The following is a 20,332-nucleotide window of genomic DNA, read 5'->3' as shown; positions in this document are numbered from 1 at the left end:
CACGCGAGCACTTAAAATGCACAGACGAGAAGTTCACAGCAAGGCAATGCTAAGCAATCAACTAAACAGACATTCGATAACACAGAGACTTTAAAACACTGAACAATACCCGAGAGAGTCAAATAAACAAACACCAATTTGTTCACCAGGCACTGTCGCAGACCGACGCCAGCAGAGTCACGATATGGCCGCCATGTATGACAAGCGCCGCTCCCTCGCAGATCTGTGGGCTTGCCAGCAGCGGGTGAACCCCGGGAGCCGAGCAGTAGCACTTGCAAACTCCCCGCAATACTAGCTTAAACACTGGCTGGCTCAGAAAAGCGACGCGATTTCAATAAATAAGGCTCGCTGCGTCTGTCTCTTCCAGTGTGGAAAAGCTGACGCGCACATACACTTAACTTCGCTCGATGATGCGTTCCCTTTGCGCTCCCGCCGAGCCGCGCGTCGTCATTGGTTAGGCGTCGCCGAAAGTTCCAGATAAGGCGAGCACTTTTCGGCCGGTTTTGGGCGCGAGGACATACCGTGGCGCCACCTCTCGGCAGCGCTCGGGTGACGTACTAAGTGGGATTGCCGCGGGGAGCTGCCGTAGTGCGAGGCTTTTTCAGCGGGCTTGATGATGCTATATTTATTTATTTATTCATTGCACACTTCAGAATGGGCCTGTTTAGCTTACTTGAGGTAACAGGCTTCCTTATTTAGCAACAAATACCGCACCGAATCAGTAAGTTATTGATACCCAACGAGTTTTAGCTACCGACGACGGCGGCGTGCACCGACCAGCGCTGTTTGCGTCGTTATGGAGAGCACGGAAGCCGGCACATCGCCAGTCAGAGGTAAGCGATCATTGATACTCTAAATTAAAGACACCCCTGTCACGACTGCTCAATCTCGTGACTGTAATTGTAGCGGAGCCGTTGTGTGCTGCGCGGGCGGCGTCGTTCGGCTGCTCCCTTCAGCTTATTAGAGTAGTCAAAGTGAGCGCTAAGCATGACGCAGAGAAGTCCTTAAATGCAAATGTGCGGAGGTGCGCTTCAGGCAACTAATTTTTGCGCGCTGAATACGCTCATTCCTCGGGCTTCGTGTGGATGTTTACCCAACCATAGAGTAGACCTTTACCAGAGCAAACCAAAACATTCAATGTTCCAGCTCGTTTTTTTTTTTTAATTCGGGCTTCGTGTGGGTGTTTACCCGACCACAGAGTAGACCTTTACCTGAACAAACCAAAACATTGAACGTTCCAGCTCGTTTTTTCTTTTTTTTTTTAATGTTTGAAATACCATCAGCACTGCTGAAACTCCTTAAAGCAACTCATTTGTGTACCGCACCACGTTATTTTCGTCTGTTACTCTACAGAATCTTTTACTTTGTTTCAGTGAAACTTCCGTTGTCAAGTATTAACGAGTTTATTGAGAAGAAGTTTGAGAACTCCAGGCTTTTAATAGAAGGGGAGGCCGTCTACGAGGCAAAGCACGTCGTGGTCCGCAGCGTGAAGATGTACAAAGACAATGAGGTCACATTTGTTGGCCTTGTCCTTCAGACCTCTGCTGTCAACAAAGAACCTCACGAGCTGGAGATCGAAATAAAAGGAAGGACAGTGACTGCTGCATCTTGCACCTGCAAAGCAGGGTATGGGTCCCAGCAGTGGTTCAATGAAAGTGATATCACTGTCACAGTTTGTCTTGTACATACTTATTTAACCATGATGAATATTTTAAAGCAAATACTGTAAAATATCCACTCTGTATCTGCTGCTTAAACAAAAGGGAACATTTATAAGATGTTTAGGAAGAATTTTCAGATTTATCTGTACTTGCGTGTCTTACTTCTGAAAATAAAAGTTGTTTACCTTCCTTTTTTTTTTTTTTTTTGCAGCCAGCACAAGTGCAAACACATGGTAGCTCTCCTGCTGCACATTCATGATACAGAAACCTTTGACCTCGTGTCATCCATTGATTTACCTCAGCAATGGGGAAAAGACCAGAGGGCTACTGTGAAAGGCAAATATGCCCCGAGAAAGATAGTGGACCTGCCTTGCACCAAAAAGGTAAGGACAAGTCAGTTTTGTGGGGCGGTTAAGGCATAAAAATATTGTCTTAGCCTAGCCCTGGCAATTACTACTGCTATACTTGTACAAGAAATAACCCCCCCCCCCTTCCCCCTTTTTTTTTTTCAAAGCTGCACTTTTGTTTAGTGCAAGCTTCGGTTTTGTCTCAACATACAAGTTGTAGCAGCAGAACCAAGCGCATAGTTTGATCTGACTACCTCTTTTAATTAGGAATGCAAATACAGTTCAGTTTTCATAATCTTGATACGGATTAAAGTGTTTGTATGTAGTGAAGGACTATTTTGGGGGTGTGCTCAGGAAATGTATCTGATGGAACCTTTCTTGTTTTAGGCTAAAAAAGAAAACATCAAGGTGCCTGAAGGTGATATCCTGAAGAGGTTGCTCCAAGAATTGCCATACAACAGTGCTGCACTTCGCCACAGCGAGGGCAGTAAGTGGATATGTCCTGCTTCATGAGTTAGTGCTTTGACATGAAATGCCAGTTGAATTGTAACAATTAGAAGCTTATTTCTTGCCTCTAACAAGTTTAACAAACTACACTCTCATTGTTTGTGTATGTTACTTGAACCTCTGATTCCCCATACAATAATGATTTTAACCAAAACAAAACTTACATATATATATTTTTTTAAATATGCTAAGCTTTTTTATTGCTTTCATTTCAGGGAGTCAGAATGACCACGCAGGCACTGAAATCCACACAGTGTCAGTTAACGGTGCTGACAGCATAGCAAGTACAGCACCACTGCTACCTGCACAGGATACGTCCTTCACGGTTCAGCTATGTGAGCTTCATGAAGGAATTGCTGCAAGCACAGCAAGCCAAGAATCCCTGGCATAAAAAAGCCACCTACACTCATGGAAGCTGCCAGGAAGGCTCTCACAGAAGGAGCAGTTTCAGTAGAGGATATTTACTGCTACCTCCAGCAAGCATACACAAACTCAGAAATTGACTTAATACATAATTTAACAAAAACCCAAGCAAATTGTCAAGATTGGCTGATCTACAGAAAAGGAGTGGTAACAGCATCAATAGCATACTCTGTATACACACGAGTCAACACAATAAGGACACGGATGGGCCCACATGATGTGCGAGCTCTTCTAAAGGTCGTGCTCAAAGAAAACTCTGTGCAGACCACTGCTATGCTAAGGGGCACGCTGCTCGAAGAGACAGCAAAGAAGGCATATTCAAACGGAAGTCTGCACAGAAACTTGAAAGTTGAGCAATGCGGACTTATAATTTTAAGCCAGCACTCATGTATTGGTGCCAGCCCAGATGGGCTAGTGACATGTGACTGCTGCATTCCAAGAGTGCTTGAAGTCAAGTGCCCCATAAGCTTAGAAAAGTTCAAGGCAAAAGAAGTAGTAAATTATGGCTCTAGCTTCTGCTTAAAAAAAACAAGCAGGTACTTCTGTCAGGTTCAGGTCCAGATGGGATTGGCGAAGGTCTCAAGTGCTGATGTTTTCGTGTTTCAAGACAGCGAGAACTTCATGTTGTTGCCTGCAAGCTTCAACGAGTCGTTTTTTAATGATGTTGTAGACAGGGCCGTCTACTTCTTCAAATCCTATGTGCTACCCTGCCTTATAAATGAGTGAGATAACAGGTGCTCACTGCTGGCAATGAGCAATAAAGAGTCAGTGTTCTCTTTGTGCGTTACAAACCACTGTTGAGATTGTGGATAAAATGCATGTGCACCTAATGTCCTGTTCTTCCCTGCATATACACTGATGTAGAGGAATGTCCTGAGAGTCTAAATGAGCAAAACTTTGCATGTAATCACACAAAGTAAAATCATGAACAATATGAAAATTAGTAAAAGATTACAAAAAAATGCTTCATTTCAGACATATAATACAACACTGTTTCATATACAGAGCAAGTAAAAAAGTGAGGGATATAATGAAACCTTCTCAAAATAAGATGCAAGAAAATATATAAACACAGTGGCAAACACAATGTCAAGCTCAATTCAGAAAATATTTGAAAAAAAGAAAATCCGTTACTGGGTTGAGGCAAACTAATCAGCCCTAGGAAACATCATTTATAGAAAGACCTGCTATAACACATTACCCATAAACTTTGCTACACTTTTCTATGACGCCAAAAACCTGTCGTCACTGAATATTGGTTTAGAGAGGTTCACAATTCCAGCAATAACTTGTACAATATCATCAATGTAAGCGAAAAGCTCAGTGCCCAAATTCCCTGTCAAAATTTGAAAGGCTTTCATACGCTGGATTGCACGCTCAACATGAACACGAGCAGCTGCTATGCTTTGATTTTTCTCAGCTTCATGTTTTTCAAGTTGCTTTCTCTTGCGCAGGAATGGAGGACGCACCAGTGTGATGTGATGCTCGAGGCAGAGTTTATCTATCAGGAACCCTTTATCCACCATGACACTATCAATTGACGGCAGCAACCTTTCTAGTATCTTGCTTTCTTTTGTTATGTGGGAATCAGATGCCCGGCCACCATAAGCTTCACTTACAAAACTAATGTGGCCTCCTGGGGTCTCACAGACTAAAATTTTAGCTGTGTACATGCCTTTGTACCAGCTGTACGTCAACAGCTGGGACTCCATATCTTTCGGTCTTTGAAGCGGTATCTCTGTGCAATCTAACACAGCCCTTACACTCGAGTATTCCTTGAAGTACACAGTCAAATTATCCACGACAGCTTCCTTACTTGGCCAAAACACTGCATTTTTCATGATTGCAGCCAAGATTACCACACTAGTCTTGAAAATTTCTGATGCTGTGGTGCGATGAATGCCAAAAAGCACACCAAGCAAAGCAAATGACATGTTGTGATGCAGCTTTATCAGGGTTAATAGTACTGCATCCTCATTTGACAAGCAAAAGCTTTTTGAATGCATTAAAATGCGGCTGTCAGTGTAAAGATCACACATATTGTAGAAGAGTTCAAAGCAAGGAAGTCCAGTCAAGACGTTCAAATCTTTTTCTCCTTGAATGTTCGATGTGCTCAGTGGTTGTTTCCGTGTGGGATCAAGTGTGTTCACCTGGACACCAATCTCCTTTCCTATGGCCCGAAGGTCGGTAGGCATATCTGAAGCACATAATACAAACTTATTTTTGAAATCAACAAATCAACAATAGAAAAAAATAAATGATGCACCTCAGAATGATACCTTTATCGTCATCAGGACTGGTACTGATATCTGCATCACCTCCAGACTCGGACGCACTATTTTCAGTGCCAGGTTCGCATGCTGGCAACGTGTCAGGCTTCTCTTTCAGGAAAATTTCACCCAGTGGCTTGTCCTCTGAAAATACAAATGTCTGTATCAGATATAAGTTCCTTTTACAAATGATACTACAGCCTGTCAGAACTCTAAAAGAAAGTAATACAGCTGTCAGCCACAACTTTGCATCCAAGTAAATTAAATTTTCCATCTTTGCTTTGTTTAATCTGCAATATCAACCTTAGTTACTTTCTAAAGAGGTTCTTGACTTGCAAAACATAAAAAAAACTCGCAGTTGATACTAGGTGGTACATAATGCAGAGCAGAGATATCATTACTAATATTCTGAACAGCAGTTTACCTGGTTTTTGCATTTCATTAACCTTAAGACATGACATTCTTGAATAGCTCATTTGTGCATACATTCAAATATTTGTTTTAACAACCAAGTATGATCACTTTAATAAAGAATGCACACTGAGGTTAGCCAAGCCATTATAAACTGCGCTCATGCACCCTTGTCACGCTTTTTTTTCATGGGGACAAAATACAAAGCATCGCCCGCATACACGCACACACACGCGCATGCACGCACATATGCATATATACACTAATAAAGCACCGTAGGAGCGCTAAAGAACATATTTGGCGGAAGACACGCGATCGACATGCATTCATTACAATTCCAGAGTAGTCGCAGCGCAATGCACATCTATTCAGCAATAAAATGGACGCAGCAAGAGGAAACATAACTAATTCATACAACATGCAATACTAACTACTCCCCGATGTAATAATATTCTACTCGTGGAGCCCTATTCGCGAAATTGAGACCAGCGGAATCGACGTTACAATGCACGAACACATTCAGCTTACCTCCGTCCTGTACCCGGTTTCGGCAGCGCCGAGCAGACGGCTGGCGATCCAAGGGTCGAAGCGGTAGGTTCTGGGACGGCACTGCTCCGTGAACAAGCCAGCGTTTCTTCCATCCTGTCAACAGTCACCCTTCGTTAGATCTACAAGTGACGGGCGCGCGGACGTAAACAAACGCCGCTGCTCCTTCAGCCGCTACTCACCGAACACTTTAGCGCCAACTCCATAGACAAAATCTTTCTCTCGGAAGTGTTTGCTGCAGACACGCGAATGAGCACTCGCCTTTTTGCCCATTCGCAGCTTGACCAGCCAAGCTTCTCGCAGCTTCTTGTCCTTCGGATAAAAATGAAAGCTCACGCCCGGTTCTGCCGCGTACGTCCGGCATTGGGGCGCCGAGCAGTAACAGACCATGCCAACGGCTCCAGAAAACTGCTGCAGCTCTGAAGACGACGCACGATAGGCATATCCAATCGCGGGAATCTATTACAGGCAAAAATAGAGCGAATAACGCTACTTTTACCTTTTAAAATGAATGAATTCAAACGATCGTCTGCTCCAGCAGTAGTAAGCGCGGTCACGTGATCCCACTTTCTCTTCAAAATCGACGCTAGCGCCATTCGCTCCAGTGGTGGCGCTCGCGCCCATTAGTCCCCGCCGTGTGATGAGGAGGATGATACCGATGCTTGCAAGGTCACGCCCTCTCATCTTGCGGTAAAGAGCGTTTCTCCAATCTGCTGAAACATTTCTATAGGACACCGTGCGGGCTTCGGTGCTGACTAATAAAAACATGCTCCGATTTCGAGACGACGGCACACTATTTCATTCTAGATGCGGGGCATTTTCCACCTTTCATTTTTTTTTCTAAACGTCTCTGATACTGCGGACACAACAGAGCATGGGAAGGTCGCATTTTTAATTTGTTATGTGACTGTTAAAGCTATCCTCAGCCATGTGAGCACAGCAGTTGACTAGCGTGGATACAAAGAGAAACAATGGCCCTTTCATCATTTGTGAATATATAAAGTATAACGCAGCAGATCTTTATTTGCTCTCGGGAGCGACGACAGTAAGCATGCTCTCAATGCTTTATGTTAATACATAAAAAGTGGTCCCAGCCGTGGTTAGGCCACTCATTATCAGCGCTCAAGAATGCGGGATCAAACCTCGGCCGCTTTAAGTTGGAGTGGAAAGCTAAACACACGTGTGCTATACGATGTCAGTGCATGTTAAAGATTCCCAGGTGGCCGAAAGTGTCAAAATCCTTCAATACGGCGACCTTCATAGCTTGAGACGCTTGTGAAGTTGCACCTTATAAACTAAACCTATATCTAAAAACCACTAGCCGTTGTTAACAGGCAACAGCAAGGCCTTTCCAAGTTCCATAAAGAGGCATCAGGTATATTCTAGAGTACTGACATACTTCATACTTAAAGTTTGTTCATCAAATCACTAGAAAACCATCAACATAATAAAAATCCGCAGGACAAAGCCGTTGTCATTCTGTCACAATACAATCTCTCTTCTCACAACATAGCGTTGTTCGTCATTCAAGGTACTCTACAATAGAAAGTTCAACTGCGCCGAATTCAAGCCATGCAGAAAAAAAAAGCAATTGTCATTGACTTCACCGGGACCAGGGTGAACACTACTGAGCGATCACCATTCTCCATCGGCGGCGTTTAGGAGTTCGTCCATGAAGCCATCCGAGTCACTCTGGGTGCTTGGCAAGGCGTCTCTGTCTGCATTCGGGCTGCAGGGGTCAAATGGCCGCGGCGGGGTATCAGCTGAAGTTTCTTCACCATTCAACAATGAAGCATCTTTTCCTGGTTCGGCGTCTATCATGGCAGCACTGATGGACCGGCATCTTTTAAACCGCTTGATGGGAAACCCTGAGATGAAAGATAGTCCGGGAAAACATTCGTTAGTAAATTAAGCTCCCGCCTGCTAAGCTCAAAGAGTAGCTATGAAAATAATTTTTTACTGTATTTTACAATAGACGCGAAATAATCCTGATAGCTAAGCAAAGCGAGCACACGTGAACTAGACAAGACATAGCCATTCATGCTATAATCAACAGAGAACAAAAACTCACCTCCTCTGTAGACGTAGCCTTCTAACCCGAGTACCGAGCGGGAAATGGGTCCCTCGCTCGCTCCGCGCTTTCTCCTCCCTTCTTCTGTGCACAGCTGTACTTGGTCTTCACGCACAGCAAGTTCAACACGCCGCGGACACACAATAGAGCCATTCGGGAGAGTGAACCTAACTCGTCGGCGTACTTCGATGACATTCGAAGAGAGACGCTCATGGGGATTCGTGAAGGGCTCCATAGTCTTAGCGGGAAGTTCGAAAAGCTCGGAGACAACGTCCGACCGGTGCGACGCCTGGATGTCGTCTACGTCTGGGGCTTTGTTCCTGCCCTCGCACTCGCCACATCCTCCTCTCCCAGGATTCAACATACTCACAAAAGAACACAGATATCTGTCACACCCCTCTCCTTTCTACAGGGAAAAAGTGTTATCACAAAATTGGTTGTTCCGTTTATTTTAAGGCCTCTGCTTTGGAATAAATGGAAGGGTTGCACATCTGACCTTTTCATTCCTGTTTCTTTGTTATCATTCCTCCCTAAAGTTTGCCTACTATCTTATCATTGTTATGACTAAGGCATTCAAGGTCGGTGACGTCTTCTCCAGAAGAAGCACCTGGAGAAGAGATTTTTCATCTTTTAGTAGTGTTCTATCAGAATGATAATTATGGAGAACCGTGAAACACGAGGGAAATGTGCAGCTAAGGCAGTCTGCCTGTAACCATAAAAAAATGGCTCACCCATCCCGTTAGCGATAGTTCTGCATCTCTTTTATTTGATGTTACTTTTTCTCGTTTTGCCACGTTACTACCACATTCATTCTTGGCCGAGGCGGAGACTTTTGCAGCAGGATTTGCTGGTGGCAGCGGCTGGGATCCCCTTGTTTAAAGTAAGCGCTGTTAGCCCGCAGCTTGCAACGCTTTGAATTTGTTTCCGTCACAGCACTAGTAACCATGTTCGCTTGTAGCCGCTCCCGGCAGATGAAACACAGTGCGCAAGTCGCCGCGTCTATAAAACTGAATGTTGTGCTAAAGTGGCAAAACAAAAATAGAACGGGAAAAAAAAAAGAAATACTATTGAAAACAAGTACCGTGCGCCTATCGCAGCCGACACATTTTCGGAGGTGGAATTTTTCCACGGGCCCTGCCGTTACCATTCCTTTTCATGGCGATAGTACAGTTTCGAACAAGGGGTCAAATATTCGTTGCCCTCTACAATGCCCGGTACACGCTGCTTCCATATGATAGCCCTGCTCCGAGAAGATATTCGGGACCGACTGGCTTTACACCGGCCCTTTCCGTCAATATCAGTCCTGTTTCAACGCTTCCCTTTACTCCTCGCAAAATACCTGCGGAAACAAAGAAAACATTCAGCCGGCCTCCATCCAGTAGCACTGTATAAAAACATCCAAGAAGACATGTCCAATAATGCTAGCGCTGTTTGCAGCACTGCAATCATCTGCGGTGCAAAAACGCGCATGATGCACTTTTGGGGTCATCGAGATGTTTTTTTTTGTTTTAATATAAAGGCTGTAGAGGAAAAATTCAAGGCTCAAGCAATTGACACTCTGAGGGCACAGCACGACGCGCAGAGCAGCTGGCTGAGCAGCCGAATTTCCTACGCGCTCGGTGAGCGGCTTCAAAGATAACTCGAAATGGTAAACACACTTCCACTGCGCAGTGTCCTGCTGAAGCCAATGAAAGGAAATTTGGAGATGATTATAAAGCTGTATAGGCGCAACTTCTGCTCGCAAATCTGTTGATAAAGCTACATTTCCTCTCTTTGTGAAAGGCCGCTTCATCAGCAAAGGACTTCCCTCCCCTCGGGTGTAGATAAAAACGTCCTCGGAAGAAATGTCCCCGGACGAAACGGCTCCTGAAGAAGCGGCCCCTAAGAATAAAATGTCCCCAAGTTCTAAATTTACCATATGAATGCATCCTTTTGGAATTAGGGTCGCAAAATAAAATTTCTGCTCCCCAGTTCCCTAGCTCTGTAAGAACTTATAAGGTAGGTCTGATCTTCTAGGTAATATTACAAGTTAGGAAACGTACAGTCTGCTAATCAAACTGGTAGTTTTCGAGAAGCAGCTACAGCAGGAGAGCTCACTGGGAAACCACCGCTGATGTTCTGGTGACTGGCGGCAACCATTTCGATGGCTACATTGTAGAATTTTTGCCACATTTCCAGTGGTCATGGAGATGTTGCACTAAAGACGGCATGCCCTGCCCTATCCGGTCGTTCTCCGTGGTCCCATCAAGCACGGTTCGCAACGTCCTGCCCACCGAAGCTGATTGCCAGCAAAACTTTATGTAGCAAAAAAAGGAAAAAGAAAACAAGAACGAGAGCGTTGTTAATAGGCCCGCCGTTTGAGTACCAGATCACACCACGAGAGTGCAGCGTAGGTCATGCCATGAAACACCCCACTACAAAACACATCGACCAGTGATGTCGTTGAAGAACAGAATGAGCCAGGGAGCCTCTTGTCATCTGCGAATAATTTTCTTCTAGCATTTTTATTTTTTTTATGAACGTCCCGCAACAGTTTTGCCGCTTGAGTATTCCAAATCCCACTGGTGAAAGAGCAATACCATACATTATTAAGTTGCAGCACATCACAAGGAATAGCAATCAGCGCTCTATAGCACTTGGAAATTAAAAGAAAACGGCGAAAACAAAATACAGATACGGTTACAGCTGAAACCATAGAAGATGTAATAAGTAACATCCGGCGACGGTGAGAGCGATTCACTAGAAGAGGCGAAGCTTCACGTTACAGTACGTTTGATTGCATGCGTTGGGGAACATGTTTTTTTTTTTTTTCAACCTCTGAACTAGTGACTTTTCTTCCAGGGACGTTTTCTCCGAGACCATATTTTCTGGGAGCGTGTACATCCAGGGGCTGTTTTTCTGGGAACATTTTTACCCGAACCCCCTCCCAAGCTGTTCAATTATCCCCGCACAAAAAGTAACACACTACTTGAAAATGACTCAAGTGCAGGAGAAAAATTGAAGTACTTAAATTTAAAACCAAATGGAACACAAAGGGATTGTAACATTAAAATTAATTAGTGGAACACAAAACTTGAAATAAAATGAAAACAAAACAAAAAAAAATGTTAAAAGCAAGCAGGAAATTGAACAAATAAAAACCGTAAATATAAAAACCAACACTCGTCAAAAGCACCGTAAAACTAAACATTTTAGAAGCCGGAAAGCAACCAAAACAAAAGACTAGCTCAAAATGAAACTAGGCTCAGAAATTAGAATTATTTTGCATTTCCTTGCATAAGGAGACTAAGCTGCAGCCCTGTACACTGCTTGCTCGTTTCTGGTTCGGGAGCAGAAATTACACATGAATCGGTGTAAAAGACACGACTTTTAAAGATCGTGATTCTAACGCGTTTTTTATATGTTTTTTTTTCATAGGAGACCTTTAGTTTTGCCTCTTTGTTAGTTGCCAAGTAAGCATAATTCCTGAAAAAAATTACACTTCCGTGAAAATTGCTCTACAGTCTAAATTAATGTGACTATAATTTCTTAAATTTGCTTTATTGCGATTAAAAATCCGCTCACGGTACCATCTCAAAGATATACGTTGAAGAAAGGATATAAAATTGAGCATTATCCATTTTATTTGCATTATAGTGTTAACATATTTACCTGTTTACCCTACATAATTAGACGCCTCACTCACATCTGTCAGGTGCTGATTTTGTCTCATCTCTGAATCTTCTAAAAGAGAACATTGCTTTCAGTGATACATTTGTGTAGCCAACTGCTATGGAAAAGTTTCATGTAAATGGATATTTACTGCAAATCAAATTTCTTGAAGGTATAATCGGGAGTGTGGACATGACACGAGATTTTGAAATTATCGCATTATCGTTTTCCAGCTCTATTTCACATAACGTGTGTATGAATCCATAATTCTTCAAAATTGACAAATTCTTAACTGAACTATACATCTCAAACTTGTCTTTATACTAGCTATCCCCAATGTAACAGAAGACTACTGGAAAAACATTAAGCCCACTTTTTTAGTGCAACATCAACTGTAACTCTATTACATTCTCCATCACATTAACCGGTGTTTTCTTGCAGATCGCAAGGAGAGACAGTGAAAAAACATTTATTGCTCTAAAAATTTCTGGTTTTAGCAGCGGGCCGATGTCTTCATATCTTCGGCCTCTTCACAATGTCGGCGCACCAATTCCAGGGCACCGCTGAGTCTTGCTGCTTCGCAGGCGTGCCGCACCAGTGCCCTTTGGGCCGTGAGCCCGCTGCTGGTCAGCAGACCCTCCCATTGTTCCGCACTCGGGTTATTTAGTTTGTGGAAGGCTCTGTTTCGTTCGCATTCCCATGTGATGTGGTATAGTGTGGGGGTTGCCCCGCACCACGGACATCATGTGTTCCTGTATTGTGTAGGGAACATCTTGTGTAGTATGTATAGATTGTGGAAAGTCTCTGCTTGCAGTCTCCGCCAGCAGACCGCCTCGTGCTGTGTTAATGATGTGTAGGGTGGTGGGTATTTGAATCTCCGCCCTCTGTGGCAGTTTAGTATTTCTGTATGCGTTGGTTCTACCGTTATGGGGTTCTTCAGGGCTTCTGACTGCCGTGCTCGGTTCGTGATCTCGCGAACTTGGCTGTCCACCCTCGAGTTACCCTCTATCCCGGTATGTGCCGGTATCCAGAAAATCCTGTCTCTTAGGGTCTTATTTGGAAGCCTTGCTTCGAGGAGGATGCTCAGCGCTTCCTTGCTTATTTTGCCCCGTGTGTAGTTCCTGCATGCTGCTTTGGATTCTGTTAGGATTATCAGAGACTTGTTCCTACGGTAACCTTCGGCCGCCGCTAGAGCTACGGCAGCCTCCTCCCCCTCCGTTACCGTACAGTTTCTTAAAGTCGCACTGCTGATTGGTTCCCCCATGTGGTCTACCACTGCTGCTGCGACTCTGAACTTTCTGGTCCTGCGGTCCCATGGGTATAGGGCCGCATCTGTGTATACTGTATTTTCCATTGTGGCTAGGTTCCGCTGCACATAGTCTGTCGTGGCCTGCCTTCTAGCGGCGTGGAGGTTGGGATCCATGTTTTTCGTCAGGGGCCTGACATCCAGTGTTTGACGGACCTCGTCTGGAATGGTGGCTGTTCTATCTACGATCCCTTCTACGTCGTGTCCTAATCTCTCTAGGAGCTTGCGGCTGGTCTGTTGGAGCCTAACTATTTGCGCACTTAGCTGGGCCTCCGTCAGTTCTTCGAATGTGTTGTTTAGGCCCATTTGTAGCAGCTTTTCATTTGGTGTGTTTCTTTGTAGTTGGAGTGCCGTCTTGTACGCTATTAGCAGCGCCTCCGTCTGTTCTTTGTCTTTCTTGGTCATGCGGTGGTATGGCAACGAGTACGTGACTCTTCTGACTATCAGGCTTCTGACGAGCTTGATCGTGTCGCTTTCCTTCATCCCGCTTCTGTTCTGCGATACCCTCTTTATCATGCGGCTTACTTGTTCTGTTGACGTCTTGAGTAGACTGAATGTGTGGGTACATCTTCTGCTTCCTTGGATCCACATGCCTAGGATACGTATCGTGTCCCTATCCGGTATATTTTCGCCTTCTAACCTTACTGTCAGGTCCTCCTTGGTGGGGTTGGACCCTACCCTAAGAAGTTCTGACTTCTCCGTGGAACAGGTTAGGCCCCTTTCTCTCACGTACTCTTGTACACATGTTGCTGCTTCCAGCAGTCTCTCTCGCTTTTGTCCTAGCGAGCCTCGATTCGTCCAGACCGCAATGTCGTCGGCGTACATTGCGTGCTGGATGCCATCGATCCTGCTGAGTTTTCTGGCCAGTCCGATCATCGCAATGTTGAAGAGCACTGGTGAGATTATGGATGCTTGCGGCGTGCCCTTTCGTGGATTGGTGAAGGTGTCGCTTTCTAGGTCTCCCAACCCCACTTTCGCTGTGCGTTCTGATAGGAAGGATCTTACGTAGTCGTAGGTCCTCCTTCCGCAATTGGCGTTGTTTAGGCCTTCCATGATGGCTTCATGGCTAACATTGTCGGAGGCCCCTTTGATGTCCAGGGCGATGATAATGTTTTCGCCAGTTCTGGGTGCCGTGTCTATGATTTCTTCCTTGATCTGCAGTAGGATGTCTCACGTTGACAGTTCGCCCGGAAGCCGAACATGCTGTGCGGGTTCTGCTCCTCGTCCTCTAGATATTGTTGGATTCGCAAGGTGACGATTCTCTCGTACAATTTACCAAGGCACGACGTGAGGGAAATGTGTCTCAGGTTTTCTATCTGAAGCTTCTTGCCGGGTTTGGGTATCATAACCATGACAGCGTGCTTCCACACCTTCGGGACCATCCCCTCTGCCCACAGTATGTTGAGGTACACCGTGAGCTGTTCGATTGCCTCGTCGCTGAGGTTGCGAATCAAGGCGTTCTTGATCTTGTCTGCGCCGGCTGCTGTATTTCGTGTTGTCGCACTTATCGCCGCCTGGACTTCCTCTCGTGATCGGCCCGTCCATTGCAGGATTGTCCGCCCCTTGGTACTCCCCGTCGTAGCCCTGGGGGTTCTCCTTTCCATAGCATTTGATGCGGACTGCTTCTAGCAGTTCTTCGTCTGTTCCGTCGTACTGGTGGACCAGTTTCTGAATTGCCTTGCCACTTTCTGTTTTTGTGTTGGTTGGGTCCATGAGGGCCTTTAGTATGCGCCACGTCTTTGCCGTGCTGAGCGTGCCGTTCAGTGAGCTGCTGAACTGCTGCCATCCCTACCTGGCCAGTTGTGTTGCGTACTCCTCTGCCTTTATCGTGATTTCCGCGATCCTCTTTTTGAGTTTTTTATTTAGCTTTTGCTTTTTCCAGCGTTTGGTGAGCCCGCGTCTTGCCTCCCATGGCCCGAGCAGCCGCTTGTCCACCTCCGGTACTTGTTCTGTTCACGGCCGGTCTCGAGGGAGAGCGCGTTTCTGCCTTCTCTTACGGCCTTTCCAATGGGGTCTCTTTCCACCGCCCGCCGCGCCTCGGTGGGGTCGCCACCGCCCCACTGCTGCTCCTTCGCTACAGCCGTTCACGCGCAAGGGAAACGCGCGCTCGCTCTTCGCTCCGCCCGCATCGGTTGCAACCGGCAGGTCCTGATGTTTCACCCCTTATGGCTTATAGGAAGAAGCCGTAATCAGCGTCTGATTTATCGTGTATGAGCAATAAAATAATCAATAATGCGCGTGCGCACGAGAGCGCGCGCGCCTTCGTCAGTGCTGTCGCGCACGGTCGAATGAAGTTTCGGGTGCACTTACATTAACACTTTTTGCCCCTACATTTTTCACAAAACTATATGTACCATTTTATGCTGTGTGCCTTTGAAAACTGTAAGCAGGTATAACGCGACCTGACGCTAGTGCATGGCAAACTGTTCGGTGGATATTCCAAGTATTCTGTCAACCGCTGCCGTTTTCGTTTAGAGCAAAAGAGGCACTGACGAAAATTCATAGCACGTCTTAGATTTAGAGTAAGGAACAAAAATTTATGCATACTGTTAAAATTTCAGTTGTCTAGTGAAGTGGGCTGTTCTAGCTTCGTTTAAAACAAATCAGTAGGTTGAAAGACAGCAGATGTATACGTATAATCTCGCGACTGACGCACACGTAGACAGTCGTAGTCAGTTTAATACCAATGATAAAAAAAAACACTTAATCAAGGAAATGGGCATAAAAAGATATGCATAATTGAAAAGAGCAGCAAGCAATAAAAAAAATGTCCTTGAAAGTCAACACATTCCACTCATTCATCAAAACGGTACCTGCGGCTAGAAAATTAAAGTCTCAAAATCTTTCCGGACGGTTTGTGCACATAAGGAGCTGGCCTTTCGATCCTGTCTGTCACCTTTTTAGCATAATTGACAAGAAGGAGTCTGAGAAATTTCTCTCATATTAAAGAAGCGGACCTTGGCTATTGTCAATGCCTTCCGGGCAACTCAGCAAAGGTGAGTTCTCAAGTGCTGGCTGGATTAAGATTTGAAGGACTTCAATGACGTTTGTGTGTGATAGGTGCACGACAGCTTTTTCAAAAAAAGACACAACCTTGTCCAAGAGAGCTACAAACTCTGGTTTTGAATAATACAGTCCGCTTGAATCTTGTCCTCGCAGAATAGTGTACATGGGGCTGCTTCTTTCGCTGGTTTGAAGAAGGATAGCACAAGCGTCACACCCGAAGTCGCTGATTAACTTCACAATGTATCCAGCGACGTAAGCAAAACCAGAATACGTGACAGTGAGTAATGGGTAATGGGATGACAGGAGATACCATCACTTCTTTCAGTTCCTTGGTTACTGATTGCGGCAGAGCTGAAATGATTTCGTCGGTGTCGACACTAGGTGCCTAGGCGCGCAATACAGCGCGACATACAACTCCTATAGTCACCTCTGAATAAATAGCACAGAGGAAAGCTTTTATATCCATTATTGAGGAGTGTCCCTTGAGTAACAGTGGCGAATGTGTAATAAGCAAAGCATTCTACCAAAATAATGGGGCCTCGATTGCTCTCTAAGGCAGGCATTACTGCACAGGTAGTTAAGGAACTATTAGTTCAAAAACATACTAGAAAAAGAAAGAAAATATTGCTACGAATTAGTGCTTGAAATAGATTTCCTGTTTTTTCATGAAATAATCATAACATCATGTAAACATATTTCATTAAACCAAAGTTTATTTGCAAAATTAAAATAATGTTTATAATACAACATAAAACATTTGCTGCTCGATAAATTATAGCAAAATTGAAAACAAAACTTAAAAGCGTTAACTCTGACGTTATACTACTAATAGTTTATGTCATGTAAGCATTGTGCAACTTACATTACATTTTTATACAATTATTTTCATCTTCGGTGTTACCTCGATGGTTTCTCATCCAGCGCTGAAAGACGGTTTTGCCATTGTTGCTGTTATGTTTGCCTTGAAGAAGCTTCGATGTGATCACTGCTCATTGACTTTTTTTATTCATCTTCATGTACAGGCTTGAGCAAAAATTCAGATTAAAATGAACAAATGTAGATACCATGCCGCAATACATGTCATATGCTTGTCGAGCGTTTGCTGAGCGACAGTGTTTTTTAATATAAAGACTCCATTCACTTGTGTAGCACGCTGACAGGATGCTGCTGCAGCGTCTACCTTCTGTAATCGTTCATTTAGGGGCTGCACTCACCACGAAACCCGCGGGCGACAGCGCGAAACCAGGCAAAAGCCACCCGCCGCCACTGAAGCAGATGCGGAGCGAACACTGAGCAGGTCGCGCTCCTTGCGGCGACGGAGAGCGTGACTCAAGAAGAAAAGTTCCCATTGTTCACGCGGCGATTGAGAAGGCCGTAAGAAAGAGCGCGCGCTCTCCCCCTCGAGACCGGCCGTGTTCCGTTCTATCTATTTCTTTCGTGTAGAGTTCTTGTATTTGTTTCAGTTGTTGGCCCCACTCCTCCACGGAAGTAATTTCCCCTTTTAGTTGTTCGCAGTGTTTGCGGAAGGCGTCCCAGTTGGTAAGGTGGGCCGTTCCGATCTTCTTTACGTTGGCTGCTTCAATTGTCGTTCTTAGTATGTAGTGGTCACTGCCTAGGTCTTCCAGCAGATTTTCCCACTCGGCCTGCTTTCTTCCCTTCATATAGGTGAGGTCAGGGCAGGTATCTGGACTCACACTGTTACTTGCCTAGTCGGTTGATTTTCGTCCGTTAGGAGGTCGCAGTTTATGCTTTCCGCCGCCACGCATATCTGTTTCCCGTTTCTCTCTGTTTTTTGGTATCCCCAGCTCGCGCTTCTTGCGTTGAAGTCACCCGCGATTACTAAGGTGTTCGTCTTGGCTAGTTTATTTGCTTCCTAAAAGAGCTTGCTGAAATCACCACCCTTTTGTTTGGGGGGGGGGGGGGGGGGGGGGGGGGCTGTAAAGGTTAACTAGGAAGGTGCTCTTTGCCTTGTGCTTCGTTTTGGGTATAATTTCTGTTATTATATGTTCTATCTGTGTGCCCTCAATCTCTTTGTGTGCAATGGTGACCAGCTTATTGCTGATGAGGGTAGCGACGAGTCCGTTTTGCTGACATGTGTATCCCTTCAGGGTGGGTGTGGTGTTAGTCTCCTGTAGCATGATGATGTCTGGTATTGGTGAACTGCTGGAAGATTCCCTGCTTGCGCCGGTATCCCCTGCAGTTCCACTGCCATATATCTAATTGGTTCTGTCCTGCCCTGTTGCGTCGCTGTTTTTTCCACTTTGGTTTTCTGCCCCGAATCTTCTTTCATTAAAAAGCCTGTCTCTGGCGTCGTTTGTGGTTTTTTGTGTGTTTTGCCTTTTAACGTATGATCGGAAATTTTGATCTTGTAACGCTAATTTCTGCTGCAGTTGCATCATTTAGTTTTGCATCATACTCATAAAATTTTCCAATTTGCTCTCTAAGCTTTGTGGTTGTTGTATGTGCTGCTCCTAGGGCGGTTCCGGCGCTTGCGGGAGCGGGTTCATTATCGCAAGGAAGAAACTTATATAGGCGGCACACATCGCAATGCTGCGGATTCCCAAAAAATCACTTACTAAATTCGCCCTTCTTATCGTTCAAATCACGTATATTTAAATTTATTTATCACACTCAAGACTGATGATGCCTTTATTTTCTCTGCAGGTGCATTTACTCCGCATCTGGCTGCGTATACATGTATATAGTCCTGAAACGGGAGGTTTAGCCTGTATCTGCATTGTTGTAGCTTCGTTGTTAAGAACAATACTGGCCAAAACCATGTGTGGCGTTCGTGAAGTGGTCGTGACGTTATCAAGCGACACTTTTAAAAGGGAAAGCATATGTTCCCTCATGCTTCGTTTGACATCCTATTGCACTGATACTTAAAGAACAAAATTGCGTTAACCCCAGGAGTTGACCATTTCTAGAATCACCAGACGAGCGCGCTAAGCCCTATTCCACTCCGGCCACGTGAGAACGATTTAGTAATTCTCCTTTGTTTACCACAGGGACGCCAAAGCGTTCTGAGAGAAAGGACAAGAGCGGCAGTAAAAAACACAAAACATTACAATGAACAAAGGTTTCAGAAAGCTCCTCCCGTGTAGAGGTTTTGAAGACAGACTAATGTACGTGTTTCAAAATCTGCGCATGCAAAATTCAAAACATCTCGCACAGTGAACCTCCTGCGTGATTCCGTTTTCTCAACAGGATGGATGGATGGATGGACGGATGGATGGATGGATGGATGGATGGATGGATGGATGGATGGATGGATGGATGGATGGATGGATGGATGGATGGATGGATGGATGGATGGATGGATGGATGGATGGATGGATGGATGGATGGATGGATGGATGGATGGATGGATGGATGGATGGATGGATGGAATATAGGAGCATCCCCTTTAAAACGGGGTGGTAGCAGCAGCTATCATGCTCACCTTCCCCCCCATATCTCAATTATTGATTCAGAATGGTTAACCAAACCATCATTCTATTAATAAATTTTGTTCCTTCATTACTAACATTATGTCACTTCTCTGCTTTTAAGCCACCAATCTTCCAGTCGTTTTTGATAGTTTCTACCGCCGGTTTATTCACCCGGCCACTGTTATCTCTAAAGCCCCGAGCTTCAGGAACAGTGATTGCGCCTGCACCAACTTCCGGATGGATCCCATTGCATTCGAGTATAATATGGGCAATTGTTTCACTGCAGTTTCCACATACACCACATGCGTCATCTCCATTGTTAAATTTCTTTTTTAGCTGCGTGTTCTAAGGCACCCTGATCTAGCTTCAAAACGAAGTGCACTGCCTCTTGAGTTATCAAAGAAATTTTCCTTCCTGATCTGCATTTTCCACTTTCGGTATAATTCCACGCTCTGTTTCTTTTCCATCGAATTTATCCAATTTTTACCTTCTGCGTTTTTCACCTGTTGCTTAATGCTCTTTATTTCTCCGTCCTTGTTACTAGCATACTTACTAGTTAGTTTCCTAGTTCTTTTCTTCCATTGTGAGTCAACGCTTTTTAGGCACAGGTATTTAAATACTTTAGCTGCCCATCTGTTACTGTCCCATTTCCTCAGGCGTTCCTCATATTTTACTCTGAGCTTCCCGTACTTCAAACGATGC

At 44.8% G+C, this 20,332-nt stretch overlaps 2 protein-coding genes across 3 annotated transcripts; one reads left to right on the top strand and one right to left on the bottom strand.

Annotated features, from left to right (window-relative positions):
* The first annotated feature begins 772 nt into the window (after positions 1-772).
* Positions 773-2,906, top strand: LOC146195475 (uncharacterized). Its single transcript, XM_084596808.1, has 5 exons — positions 773-833; positions 1,374-1,626; positions 1,873-2,044; positions 2,396-2,495; positions 2,731-2,906. The coding sequence occupies exons 1-5, from the start codon at positions 797-799 to the stop codon at positions 2,904-2,906; spliced, it is 738 nt and encodes a 245-aa protein (XP_084452934.1). The 5' UTR covers positions 773-796.
* Positions 2,907-4,161: 1,255 nt separating this feature from the next.
* Positions 4,162-6,555, bottom strand: LOC146195474 (uncharacterized). Of its 2 annotated transcripts, XM_084596241.1 has the most exons (4): positions 6,348-6,555; positions 6,154-6,261; positions 5,218-5,364; positions 4,162-5,135 (listed from the first exon to the last, which is right to left on the bottom strand). In XM_084596241.1, exons 1-4 carry the CDS (start codon positions 6,553-6,555, stop codon positions 4,162-4,164), a joined length of 1,437 nt encoding a protein of 478 aa, XP_084452367.1. The 2 variants fall into 2 exon arrangements, with proteins under 2 accessions (XP_084452367.1, XP_084452369.1); XM_084596243.1 differs by lacking the exon at positions 6,348-6,555 and having other exon boundaries at positions 5,218-5,352; positions 6,148-6,250.
* Between the last annotated feature and the right edge of the window lie 13,777 nt (positions 6,556-20,332).

Source organism: Amblyomma maculatum, chromosome 3, assembly GCF_055883805.1.
Source record: "Amblyomma maculatum isolate TAMU_Amacu chromosome 3, ASM5588380v1, whole genome shotgun sequence".
NCBI classification, from domain to species: Eukaryota; Metazoa; Arthropoda; class Arachnida; order Ixodida; family Ixodidae; genus Amblyomma; species Amblyomma maculatum.
This window is presented reverse-complemented; position numbering and strand designations above follow the sequence as displayed.